This window comes from Dama dama, chromosome 9, assembly GCF_033118175.1.
Source record: "Dama dama isolate Ldn47 chromosome 9, ASM3311817v1, whole genome shotgun sequence".
NCBI lineage: Eukaryota > Metazoa > Chordata > Mammalia > Artiodactyla > Cervidae > Dama > Dama dama.
In genome coordinates, this window is record NC_083689.1 from 102,274,348 (window position 1) to 102,287,784 (window position 13,437).

A 13,437-nucleotide genomic window follows, 5' to 3' on the forward strand; every position below is an offset into this window, starting at 1 on the left:
ATTGGAGAAAGTTCCAGTTGGGGAACAAGAAGCCTTAATTAGTTAAAATGCTAACAAGAATTAAAGGACTCTGGATATATCTGAATATTTTCTCATTAAAATAATCTCTCAAGCTTTATTGTTCATTTTTTGAAAAATACAGAAGACCATTAAAAAGAAAAGTAAAAAGTCACTCATGATACCTATTTAAAAATATATATAAATATGAGGTGACATTTGCACATATCTGTAAATATACTAAAAAGCCATTGAATTATACACTTTAAAGGGGTCAATTGTAAGGTATGTAAATTATATCTCAGTAAAATTATTATTTTTTTGTTGTTCAGACATGTAAATTATTTATTTATTTTTAATTCTTTTTTTTCCCATTTATTTTTATTAGTTGGAGGCTAATTACTTTACAATATTGTAGTGGTTTTTGCCATACATTGACATGTATATCTCAGTAAAATTATTGAAGAGAAGGTATATAGATGAAAAAGAAAAAAATTTATAATACCTTCTTGAATCCCATCTCCCTTTCTACCCCCAGCCCTACCCCCAGGTAACTGCTGTTTATATCTGCTGGTTTTCCATATGCTTCTCCCTTACACTTTTCTGTATACACACAGAAACCACAGATATGTATATCTGCACTTTTTTCCTTTTTTGGACAAAATTCAGATCACACTCTCCACAGATCTGCAGCTGCTGTTGTTTTTAATTTAACAGTGTACCCTGGGCATTTCTAAGGCAGCACAGGTAAGGTTCTTTCATTAATTATAGTGACTGCCTAGTATTCTGTTGGGTGGATATATTATAATTTATATATCCTTTTCCCCATTAAAGACATTTACATACTGAGTTATTTGTTATTATAAGCAATTCTGAATTTTGAACTTTAACATTAGAAATGTTTTAGGTAACCATGTATTGCTACTGCAGGGTAGATGTCTAGAAATGGGATTTTAGGGTTATAGAGTATTGAAACCTTAAGAGATTCCACCATATTACCCAACAGAAGGATTTTTCCAATTTACAGTCCATAATGAATGAACAGGCCTCATATCCTTATCTGCACTCAGTTCAGTTCAGTCGCTCAGTCGTGTCCGACTCTTTGCCACCCCATGGACTGCAGCATGGCAGGCCTCCCTGTCCATCACCAGCTCCCGGAGCTTGCTCAAATTCATGTCCATTGAGTTGGTGATGCCATCCAACCATCTCATCCTCTGTCATCCCCTTCTCCTCCTGCCTCCAATCTTTCCCAGCATCAGAGTCTTTTCCAATGAGTCAGTTCTTTGCATCAGATGGCCAAAGTATTGAAGTTTCAGCTTCACCTTCAGTCCTTCCAATGAATAATCTGGACTGATTTCCTTTAGGATGGACCAGTTGGATCTTGTTGCAATCCAAGGGACTAACCTGCACTAGATGTTTTCATAGTTGAAACATTTTACCCAGTGTTTACTTAAATCAAGGAACTCTTTTTAATGTTCCATTAAAACAATTAGAATTAGCAAAAAGTTCTTTAATAGAATTACCTCTAAAGTACATAGCAGTCTATGTCAGAATTTCTCAAAATCTTATGTCAACTACTTGTGCCAGAATCTCCTTGGGGTGCTTTTTAAAATGAAAATTCCTAGTTCCAACCAGACCTACTGAGTCAAATGCACAAGAAGCACAGGACTGGCCGTTGTGTCCTGGAACTATTTCTATTGACCAGAAGGAGCCAATTGTTTATTTTCAGCTATTTAGTGAGCTTGTTGTTAAGTGTGCATGTGTGCTTAGCTGTTCAGCCGTGTCCAACTCTTGGACACAACAGGCTCCTCTGTTTGTGGGATTCTCCAGGCAAGGATACTGGAGTGGGTTACCCTTCCCTTCTCCAGGGGATCTCCTGACCCAGGGATCAAATCCAGGTCTCCTGCATTGTAGCTGGAGTCTCTACCAGCTGGGCCACCAAGGAAGTCCATTGTTAAGTATAGCTGTGATGAAAAATAAAGGCAATAAATACTCAAAGATCATCATCCTCTAATTATCTTACTACATTTTGCTATTATCTGTACTCTGGTTGGTATTTATGTCTATTGATCTGTATGGTGGAAATACTATAGAATGGTGCATGAATGGCTCATTTTTTTCCCAGCACAGTGCTCAGTAATGTCACATTGATAGCTTGAAATCAATCATGGTGGGAAAATTTACACCACTGAAATAGACAAACGCTACAAATCAGTGCTTCATAAATTATTTTGTTGGTTGTTTAGACTTAAGAAAATAATGAAAACGATGTTAGTAGTGCAGATTATTGTGAATAGCCAAAATATTTTAGGAAATGTTTTTTCAATTCAAAAACTACTATCCAACACTGCAAAGATTTTGCTCACTTTGTTGATGAGCAAGTGCAGTTTCAGCCTGTATCTTTTGTCATTTCAATAAAGCAGGATATCAACAAACATTCTTATCTGAAGGACTCACTCATCACTTATAACCATAGGTGAACTAAGAAAAGTTCAGCAAGAATTAAGGAAATAATTCTGTGAAATTCATCTGGTTATATGGAATTTATAAATAGTATTATTTATTTTATTATTTTTATAAGTTGTGTCCTACACATCTTTTATGTTAATAAAAACTATAATAAATGTGTATTTACACACATGTGCACATGTTTTTAAGACAGCCTGTGTGTTATCAGCACACCCCTGAGCTCAACATTCTGAAATTTTAACGAGCTCCCCAGTTGACTTTTATGCAAACTACAGTTTGACAACTGAGTCTCAAATTTTCCTAGAGGATTAAATCTACTTCTAGGTTTTTTTTCCCCCCTGTACTCCAGGTATGTCAGCGACATCTCCTGAGACTTGGGCCATGAGCAGAATAATTTGCATTTATCACAATAAGTATAATTAAATCTCAATTCTCTTAAGAAAAGGGGAGCTCTGAAAGAAGAAAATGCATTTAATTACCATCTGGTTATTCTACCACTTTTTTATTTCACTTAGAAATTTGAAGGAGAGTTTATGTTTATTCTTAACATTTTCACAAAATTAGGTGTTTGGATTTTAAGATGCTATTCTAGTAATATAGAGAAGACACTTTGAATGTATGTATGACTTTCTTGGAGACACCCCTCCCTATATATACGGATGCAAATGTTCACTCTTGACACTTAATCAAGGTAAACCTTTTCAAAAAATGAACAAAAGTAAGTTATATCCTTCCATTTTTTCCATTTTTAAAAAATTTTTAAGTGGAATATATGGGGTGACAGAGACTACAAAGGGAGAGAATGGCAGAGACCATGAGACCAACTGTGAGAGATAAATGATTGGCAGGAAGGTACTGTTCAACCTGCATGAAATTCCTTAGCCTCTTAGGCATTTTCAAAGGGGATGAGATTGGAACACGGCTGAAAAGCCATTGTGGAAAAGGAAACCGTGACTTTTACTTTCTTCCATAAAGGGTAAAAACCAAAGATCTTATGTCTTACGTACTAATTCATTTTTAAAACATTTGCTTTTAACACCAGAGACAGCCTTTGGGATGGTAGAAGTGTGACTGTAAAGACGTCTCCATCTATCTCAGCCCCTCCAGTTTACAGAAATGGAAATCAATACTCAGAAAGGTTAAGTGACTTACCCGAGGTGGTATAGCTACTAGTCCAATGGTATTTAAAACTGGAAGAATTTAATTTGTGTTGAATTTCTAATTTGTAGCTTGTCAAAGTTCATGTTCTGACTATATAAGATAAATAATGGAGTCAGTCCTTCTTCAAGTCCTTTGAACCACTAGGAACAAAGAGGACATGAACTTTAACAAACTACAAATTAGAAATTCTGCACAAATTATCCTTGCCCAATAGAATAAATATGAGTAGAAGCTAGAGTGTTCACCTCATCTCATGTATTCCTTCTCATTCTGATGTATCAAGGAATCCACTCCCTTATGGAGGGATAGTTCTACACCAGGTTGCTTGATAATCCCTCTGATTTCAGAATAATTATAATAGGATGTTCTTCATGTTCTTCTGTAACCTTCATTAAACACAAGAAGCTTGTTATGAGTCACGGGAATGATTTTAGGACTATTCAATACCTTTCAAATGATCCAGACAAAGTCTATTTTCCTGCAATATTTTTTTTTTTTTTGGCTTTTGTCAGTCTCATCACATAAATGTAAGCTCCCTGATTCTCTAGCTTCCTGAATTTCAATTTTGTTACTCATCTTCAGTTTGGAAGACTAATGGTCCTTATTCATTTCATTCATTCTGTGGGGCACCTGTTTATTTTAATACCTAAATATGGTCATTAAGTTTCAAGAATTGCGTTTTCATTCATTTGGTTATGAGAAGATGCAGAAAGCCCTGCAGTATTATTGCTTTTTAAGGAATGTATTCAGAATGTTCTTTATTCCTTAAAATGTGTTTTTTAAAGCAGTGTAATGTTGAACAATATAATATTTAGCGTAAGTGATGTCTTTTAGGAAAAAAATATTCCCTGATACTATTCAAGCTTTCATATTTTGCCTTTATTTTCTAGTTGTTTCCAAGACAGGCCTATACTTTGCCTTCATGTACCCCTTTGTAGCTCATGCTGTTTTAATCACCCATAATTACCAACACCTTTTTGAAGCAGGTCAGAGGTACATAATCACTAATTAATTTCATTTAAATTAATACCAGATAACCTTTCATTTTTAACCAAAATAAATTAAGAGGAGAAATAAAGTTACTTGCCCATGGGCTCACATTAAAATTAGGAGACTCAAGGCATTTTTTCACATACTCCATGAGTACTCAGGCTGGTGTCTACAGCCTGTCCCTTACTGGTCCCCTCATTGCCTTGGCATGTTTATGTTTTGTTTACTGTGTTATAGGAATTCTGGTAAAAGATGGAAGTCATCAGACAGAAATGCTAGCACCTGTACATTCCATTTCCTGTTTTCTATTAATTCCTTTTTTATGGTAGTTGACTGTCTTATAAAATGCAAGAGATACCCTAAATAAGTACATTGCCAAAAAGACATTTAATGAAAGCTATTCAGATATTACTTTAATGATATTTACAAAATAATTCTGTTAGAAAAATAAAAGTCCAACCTTCCATAGGCCTGGAAGAGACCCTTCTCACCTCCCTCTTTCTGCCAACTGAAACATTCCTCTCCTCTTCATCCAATTTGGAAACCCTTCATCCTGCTCCTTATTTCTTCCCATTCTAGATGAATTCTTCTTCTGTCCCTCTTTGGAAATTTTCCAGAGTCTATCTTCCTGTAGGGATGTCACCCCCTGCCCCCCGACAATTTTCTAGCTACGTTTCTTTGCAAGTATTACTTATCCTTGTTTTTCCAACTGAAGTGTAACACATCACCTATAATAACAGAAACGAGAATAAAATCTAAGAAGTAACTGAAGATCCTTCCAAACAAAACCTTTATCTTAGAGTGTGAAGATTTGCTTATGGTCTCAGGAAATTTTGACTGATAATCTGGGTCACTGAAGGGTTTTAGTGTTTGCCTTACTACTTGTTAACTCACAAATGCTTTATAAAAATTATTTTAATAATCCACATGCCACATTACAACTTGAATATATTGAATGACTGAAAATTAATGCTAAATCAAATATATAAGTTATAATATCCAAAGTATATTTCCTAATTAATACCATGGACTATATGCATGCATAATTTTATGTAAATTTGGATTTTTTAATTGAAGAACCAAAATACAATGCACAATATAGGATTTTAAGTTGATGAAGATAATTGCATTGCAAATTCAGCCACTGATTTTAGGTTGAGGTTCAAAGAACATATTCCAACTAAATTACAGCATTTGGGTCACATGAGCGTCCTGTTTTCGAAAGAAAATAGGAAGGTATTGCTGCTAGGTTACCCTCTCTCTGTTTATCATTTATGAGCACTTAGAGGTTTCGGTTAAATAAAGAAGGGAGAACACATTATTGCAGAAAGTAATTGAGAATTCCAAAGAAAGTGAAAGATAAGCCTTTTATGTATATCAAAACATACACTCAAGATGATTCAAAAATTCATAATGGAGCACTTTATATGAGACATGTGATTTTAGCTTTATATTTCAAATTAAGTTTCCTTGATTAAAACTCTTAAGGTTCCTCTTCATTCCATAACTTATTCTTCCTTTCTGTGGTTCCTAGATTTGTGTATTTACATTCTGCCCTCAGTGGGGAGGACAGACAATTGAGAGAATGCAAAAAAAAGAAGAAAAAAATTAGATTTCCACTTTAAAGATGAATATATATTAAAAACTGACATATGCACAGGAAGTAAAAAGAGTTTGATAGGACTTTTCACTGAGAGAAAGGGGAAATAATAAAATAACTATTAGTGCCAGGTATTCAGCCTCCCAGGTGGCACAGTGATAAAGAACCCGCCTGCCGATTCAGGAGATGCAAGAGCCGTAGGTTCGATCCCTGGATCAGGAAGATCCCCTGGAGGAGGAAATGGCAACCCACTCCAGTATTCTTGCCTGAAAATCACATGGACAGAAGAACCTGGGGGGCTACAGTCCATGGGGTCGCAAAGAGTCTCACACGACTGAGCAACTGAACACTGAACAGGTATCATATTTAAAAACTGCCAACCAAAGCCCATGGAACTAGTAGACAGGCTAGTTAAAGGTGTGAAAAGACAGCACCTTTGGAAAGACAAATGAATGTTTAAATACACTGTGTACACCCAGTAAAGATTCAAAACTTAATGCCTCGGGAAGGGGCCACAAGTAGAGAGCTTTTTGCTTCTTGATCTGAATGCTAGTTACAAGAGTGTGTTAGTTTTCTTAAAATTCTCAGGCTATATTTTATGATTTGTACCCTATTCCATATATTATAGTTCAACAAAAAGTTCAAAAAACAGTCAATCTTTTTAAAAGCTCCATGCCATGTTTTTAAAAATTATGTATTTACTTAGGTTTCGGGGGTTTCGTCTTTTAATTTTACTCTCTTAGAAACATGATTCTAGAGCAGGCTCATTGTTCTGAGAGAAGAACCACTGTGAACCCTAAGCTTCGCCATGGAGTCTTTTCTCTGCATTCATAAGAGATGGAAAGAGGAACGTGCTCCAACATTTGTCCTGCCGTAACATCCTCTGCACACACAGCGATTATAAAAGCTCGCTGGTGAGCCTGCCTGCCTGCCTTCCATTTGATCTCTTTTGGGAACAGCACAAGCCATCATTCGTGAAAGTCATCTTCTTGCAGGATGGATAAATGCATTTTTTCTTCCTTGCCATGGGACAATTGGAAGCTAGTAATTTCTAGTCCCACGGCAGTGAATACAAAATCAAAGGAGGCTGACTCACTGCAGTGACAGCTTCAAAAGGAATCCTTTTTTGAAGATTTTTTTTTTTTTTTTTTGTAGTGCTGGTTTATTTAGCACTGAAGCTTGTCTCTGAGCCAGCTTTTAGCAGCCTCCAGGAACACCTCTGTGCAGTTTCTGTCGTGTATTAATAGTGCCCCCACTTTGGCTCTATTTGCCCACCAGACACACGTTTGCTGTGACGGCTTAAGATGTTAGCGCTTTTTGAGTGGAGACAATTTTATATCAATGTATCTGTAACTGGAGAGTCCTGAGATGATGAAAATATGCTCTCAGTGAATTCTCTGGGAGAAATTCGGTGACTGAGATCTCCTTTTGTGGAAACTCTTAAAAAACTTCGATATATGCCTGTTTGGGTTACTTTGGAGAATCATCTTTTTACCGAATACTATTAAGTGACTGCATGACCTGCGTTTATATTCCAGGAGTACCAAAACCAACAGTAAAGGAGCTGTGTCTTATCTTCATTAAAACCAGGGTTCCATTCAACGTGCCTGTGCTCAGAATGAACACAGGACCCCGATCTGCTGTGCCCGCCGTGGCTTCTTCTTTGCCTCTCATTCTTGTGTCATGTCTGCTGCAGCAGGGTTCCAGATGTACAGAAATAACCCTTTTTATATAGCAGCACGGTCCAACTGTATGGAAATAACTTAAAAAAATAAGATGTGGCTCAACCGACAGAAATGACAGCAGTCTGCTCCAGTACCAAGGAAGCTGGCTGTGTTGCATCTACTAAGAGACCTCACTCTCCACTCTCCTAAGGGATTCTCCAAGTAATTTTGAGTATATGAAATTTTCCCTGACTATTGAAATGAATCCCCAAGTAATCTATTCCTCGCCACCTTTGGGAGCCATGATTTAATCTCAGCAAAACAAACATCATCTGTCCCATTCATTTAATGGTGTTAATTCAGAACAAAGAACCGTAAGGTTAAGATCAAGCCAGCATTCAAATTGTTATTAAGAAAACTGTGGACATACATTATTGAAAAATTATTGGTGTGTCTTATACCCTTAAATCATTTTTTTTCTGTTAATTCAAGACAGGCAGAAAAACAGAAAGAGATCGTTAAATTTTTTGTTCAGAACACTCTGGGAGGGTGGAAGGGTATGAGACAGTTTACTGTTTGCTCACACATTTTCTAAAATATGTTTTTGATATTAAAGATCTTAGTTCTTTGTTTTTCATAAGACTTGACAGTGGTTCCAGGCATGCTTTTTAGTACTTCCATGAGGAAAGGATCCATCATCTAAAACTGTGGTGGGGATAGTAGATAATGGGTGTGCTTTATCCTCTACCTTCTGAGGAGAGTGCAGTGAATTGAAATCCTTGCTATGACTGTCTTTCTGAAGGACTTTTCCAATTAATGGGATGTTGTTGTAACAACACATTGGTTCCCTCAGGAACAATGATTAACCTGGTTTTTTTTTTTTTTTTTTTTATTGAAGCAGGAAGCATCCAGGACAAGATGAGCTCATGAAATATATCTCTTGAGGGAAAGATTAGGACAGCAGACTTTTAAGGACCTAAGATGTAATAGGTTATCATCATGCATTATTCCATATCCTTACTACTTAGCTATGAATCCAATCAGGAACTAAAAGCTATTATTAGAAAAGCAAGCTAAATAGTGTGGAGTGGATAACCTCATATCCCATGCATCTATCTCCCATTAAGAGAAATGAACTTCCTATCTAAGTGGGGATCCTTAAGTACCACTGGTTACTTATCCATCCTTGCTTAATTCTTATAGCTTAGTTTCAGTACATTTCATAGATAAAGTTCCTTGGAAGTCTCTAAGAAATAGAATTCTTTTTTAAAAGTAAATAATGTTTACTAAACATTGACTTTTGAGAATTAGTACCGATTAGCGTTGATACCCAGATGTATCACCAGTTAGCTGAATTACTTTGGTCAAGGTTAAGTCTCGGTTGCTACTTTTCCCCTGTCTATAAAGTACAAGAATTGAACTCCATCATCTCCAGGGTGCCTTCCTATTCTGAAATTCAATGAGTCTATATGTTTGATAAAATACCTCGCTGTGGTTATACATCTCTGCCTAAGCAGAGAACAATTTTCCAAAAAGAGAAGCTGAAACCCTTGTGGAGCAGTCATCCAGTTTTCATCTGACTCAAGATTAGATTCTGATTGAATGTTATTTTCAGTTTTCATCCAGAGCCTGGAAGCACTTGTTTCTTTCATTATCAGACGATTCTTTAGAAGTCTTAACCAGTGGACCACCAGGACTTCTATGGCTTGATGTGCTTCTAAGACATTAGTAGACTTGATATTACTTTATTTTCTTTTTAAAAATGATTCTTTTAACATTTTCACTGTTAATATCTTCACCATTACAAAAAGTTCCAGTATATACACATGACATTATAATGGATTGTAATGACATAAAATGAAATATACTTCCCAATGTCATCTGATCCCTACTTAGTGAATGAAGTTTCATCACTGTTTCTTTAAATCAATCTAAAAGGGTTGATTTAAAGGTGAAAAGTATGGAGAAGGCAATGGCAACCCACTCCAGTACTCGTGCCTGGAAAATCCCATGGACAGAGGAGCCTGGTAGGCTGCAGTCCATGGGGTCGCACAGAGTCAGACACGACTGAAGTGACTGAGCAGAAGCAGCAGCATATTCCCAACATCACAATTCTCCTCCTTCTTACTGTTCTCAGAAACACAACGAATAATCTGATCCAGGACCAGGACCACCTCTCCAAATGACTATTTATAAAGACTTTTGGAGCTGCACTGAAACATCAGTTATAGTTAAACCAACCTGTTTTTTTTTCTTAATGAATTGAGTTCCCAAGGTACCTTATTAAAGATCTTTCAGAAAGCTCAAAAAAAAATTAAAAATAAAAAAAAAATAAACGTGAAAAGTATTTCTTAATGAAGGAGAACAGCAGTCATGAAAGATCCTTTTAACAGGGATATCTTGGGTTCAGTCTTCTATAAATACAAAACATTAATAGCTGTAAGTCAGGTGTTCACCAGTGTACCTTGGAGAGAGCATGTGCCTACAGCCCAGTACAGTAAAAGAGAGAGCAATTTGTTTTTGAAAAAGACTAAATAAGTAGAGATACCTGGAAAGAAGAGCTGTCAAGATTTTTGCATGATGATAGCTGTACAGGACAAGTGAATAATTAAGAGAACAGTTTCAAAATCAGTATAAAAATTGCCTCACTCATTTTTTTTTATACACATATAATCCTATTGAACTAACTTCTTCTAGTCCAGAACTTAGAAACAGGTTATCTGGAGTCTGGTCAAGGGGATCTTTATTACTAAATATTATTATTACTAAAAGTCATGGAAGGACTTTGAAATAGTGCATTATCACACGACATCTGGACCTGTGCTTTTCACTGTATCCCAGTTGTGAAGAATATAGCAATTGCTCAGTGAATGAATATTCACTGAATGCACAGATGATTACCATTTCTCGAAATACCCTTTGACAATAGATATTTTCTTATACACAGGATAAATGTTTTCTGAAAACAACTCAGCTAATTAGATGAGTCTCTGGAGTGTAGAATTCATTTGGTATAAATGAATGATATACTTTCCACTATTCTCTTTTGATCAGTGAAGATACTTAGGTAATTCAGGGTGAATCCAATGGCTAATCATTTTGAAAGTAGTATAGAGTAGGTGTATCTACTAAGTCTCAATCAGCGCACTTAGGAAAACTTGTTCTCAACAATAAACAATTTTAATAAATTAAGCAACAATATTCAATTCTCCTTTCTATATCTAAAGCATAGGCAAAAATTAAGATAAACCTGTTGTATTCATTCTTTTGTTTATTACTGTTTACTCATCTATTTAAAACTCGGTTGAAATTTTTTAAAAAAGAATTCAATGAAATTATTATGAAAATAGGATCTCACTGAAATTGATTTAGGAGAGCAGACAAAGTCTGTTTGTAAATTGACGCTAATGTGATGTTAAATGTAAAATTAAATATAAAATGTTCATCATTGCATTTATTTCTGTACTATTTTTGTGAAGATCAAGCTTAATACTATGCAGAGAAGTTTCCTTTGTGTTTTACTACTGAATTATTAAACATGCTTTTTATACTTTCTTTCTAAACTTTATCTATAGTAAATCAACATGTCTATATTACTAGTTAAGTTACCTGTTATTATACATTTTTATGTGATGTTACCTTTGCTTTTCTTATGAGAATTGCAGATGAAAGGAAATTTTTTTCTTAAAAACTTACATGCTATTATTTATTAGTATACTTCATGTCTTAATTTCTAATATAAATCTATCATTCTTGTACATACTCAATAGTTATATTAAAGTCAACTCCAAGTTGAGATATAAGGTTTTATAATTCCTTAGAACAAAATGTGTAGAAAGAATTTAACATATACAGGAATGGAAGGAATGAGTAAGTCTGAGTTACTATTCATGGTGTCTGTGGTTAAAGATCAGCAAGTTCAAAAGAGATAAGAATTTGGATGGGTGATTTAAATTTTTACCTTCTTTCTACCTGAGAAAGACGAAGGAAGAAAGGAGAGGATGTGTAAGAGGTCTCTGAAGTGTCCTTGGCAAAGGTACAGAGATACTCAGACACTTTCCACTGAAGTTAGGGTATAAAAAGAAAGAACATACGTTTCCTATTTAGAAGGTAGGATTAAGCGAGGCTTAGAAACCAAGTAAGGTGATTCCTATACATAAATTTGAGACATTATAGGCTCCAAAAAATGATAATACCTTGAAAGCCCAAATTATGGACTAATTCAGTTTTTGAAAAATAGAAAAGCTAATTGTTTGGATACCCATAGAACAAAACCAGTTCAGTTCACGAGCTTTTCTGGATGTTTCAACAATACAAATAGTCTATAGAGAGTGGGCATAGCTTTCTTCTGTGAACTTCTGTGGGCTTCCCTGGTGGCTCAGAGGTTAAAGCGTCTGCCTGCAATGCGGGAGACTTGGGTTCGATTCCTGGGTCGGGAAGCTCCCCCGACGAAGGAAATGGCAACCAACTCCAGTACTCTTGCCTGGAGAACCCCATGGACAGAGGAGCCTGGTGGGCTACAGTCCCCAGGGCCACAAAGAGTCGGACACGACTGAGCGACTTCACTTCACTTCACTTCATAGAGAGTGGGCATAGCTTTCTTCTGTGAGCTTATGACTAGCATTTTAGTGTGTCTGCTAGAAAGCGGATAACCGGTCAGTTTGATGAGTCAAGAAAAAGCTACAGACTACTTGAAATGATAGTTTTGTTGTTGCTCTGTGACACATTGGAATTAAATGGATTTTATGCGTATGAAAGTACTCCGTAAACTGTAAAACACCAGGCAAACGAAATATATAGGGTTTTTAAACTTAGGATTGATTTATTACTTAACATTTTTTATTTGAAGTTCATTATTCACATTTGAGATGTGTATTTTGTGTGTGTATTTTCAGATAATCACAAGGACTGCTCTGGTGTTTCCTTACACCTCACACGCCTGCCGTAAGTACTTCGGTTATCCTAGCTGAGTCACAGCTTTTAAGATCGTCAAGAGCTTAAAAGTGGGAAACCCACTATGCTAGTTATCTAGTGCTGTATAACAAATTCTGCTCAACGTAGTGGCTTCAAACAGCAAACATTTATTGTCTCGGTTGCCTGTGGCTAAGGAGTGTGGGCACAGCTCAGCCGGGTGCTGGTGGTCTGACACGAGGCCACAGTGAGACTCTCGGCCAGGGTTTCAGCCGTCTGGAGACTCGGCCGGGGCGGATTCGCTCGCGGGCTCTCTCATGTGGCTGTTGCCGGGGTTCGGTTCCTTGCTGGCCGTGGGCTGGAGGACCCCCTCGTTTCCTCCTCGTGTGGGCTCTCAACAGGGCAGCTCCCAACATGGCTGCCGCCGTCTGCCCCTCCCAGTCAGCGAGGGAGACCGCAGGAGGGCGTCCCAGGTGGAAGCCGGAGTACTTCTGTATCCTCCTCTCAGAAGTTACGAACATGTGTGCGACAGGTCAAGAAAGTGGTGACCACAGGTCTTCCTCCTCTGATTCCAGTGGACAAAAGAAAAATTATTGTTGCTATATTCTGTTAGAGATAACAAATTACTGGGTCAGGTTACTCGGT

At 36.6% G+C, this 13,437-nt stretch overlaps 1 protein-coding gene across 12 annotated transcripts in view; it reads left to right on the forward strand.

Moving 5' to 3' along the window:
• PAM (peptidylglycine alpha-amidating monooxygenase) overlaps positions 1 to 13,437 on the forward strand; it is a 165,597-nt gene that overhangs the window by 75,734 nt on the left and 76,426 nt on the right. For all 12 annotated transcript variants that reach the window (XM_061152083.1, XM_061152084.1, XM_061152085.1 and 9 more), the window contains exon 7: positions 12,777 to 12,825. In XM_061152083.1, coding sequence (XP_061008066.1) covers positions 12,777 to 12,825 — 49 coding nt within the window. The remainder of the gene's footprint in view (positions 1 to 12,776; positions 12,826 to 13,437) is intronic.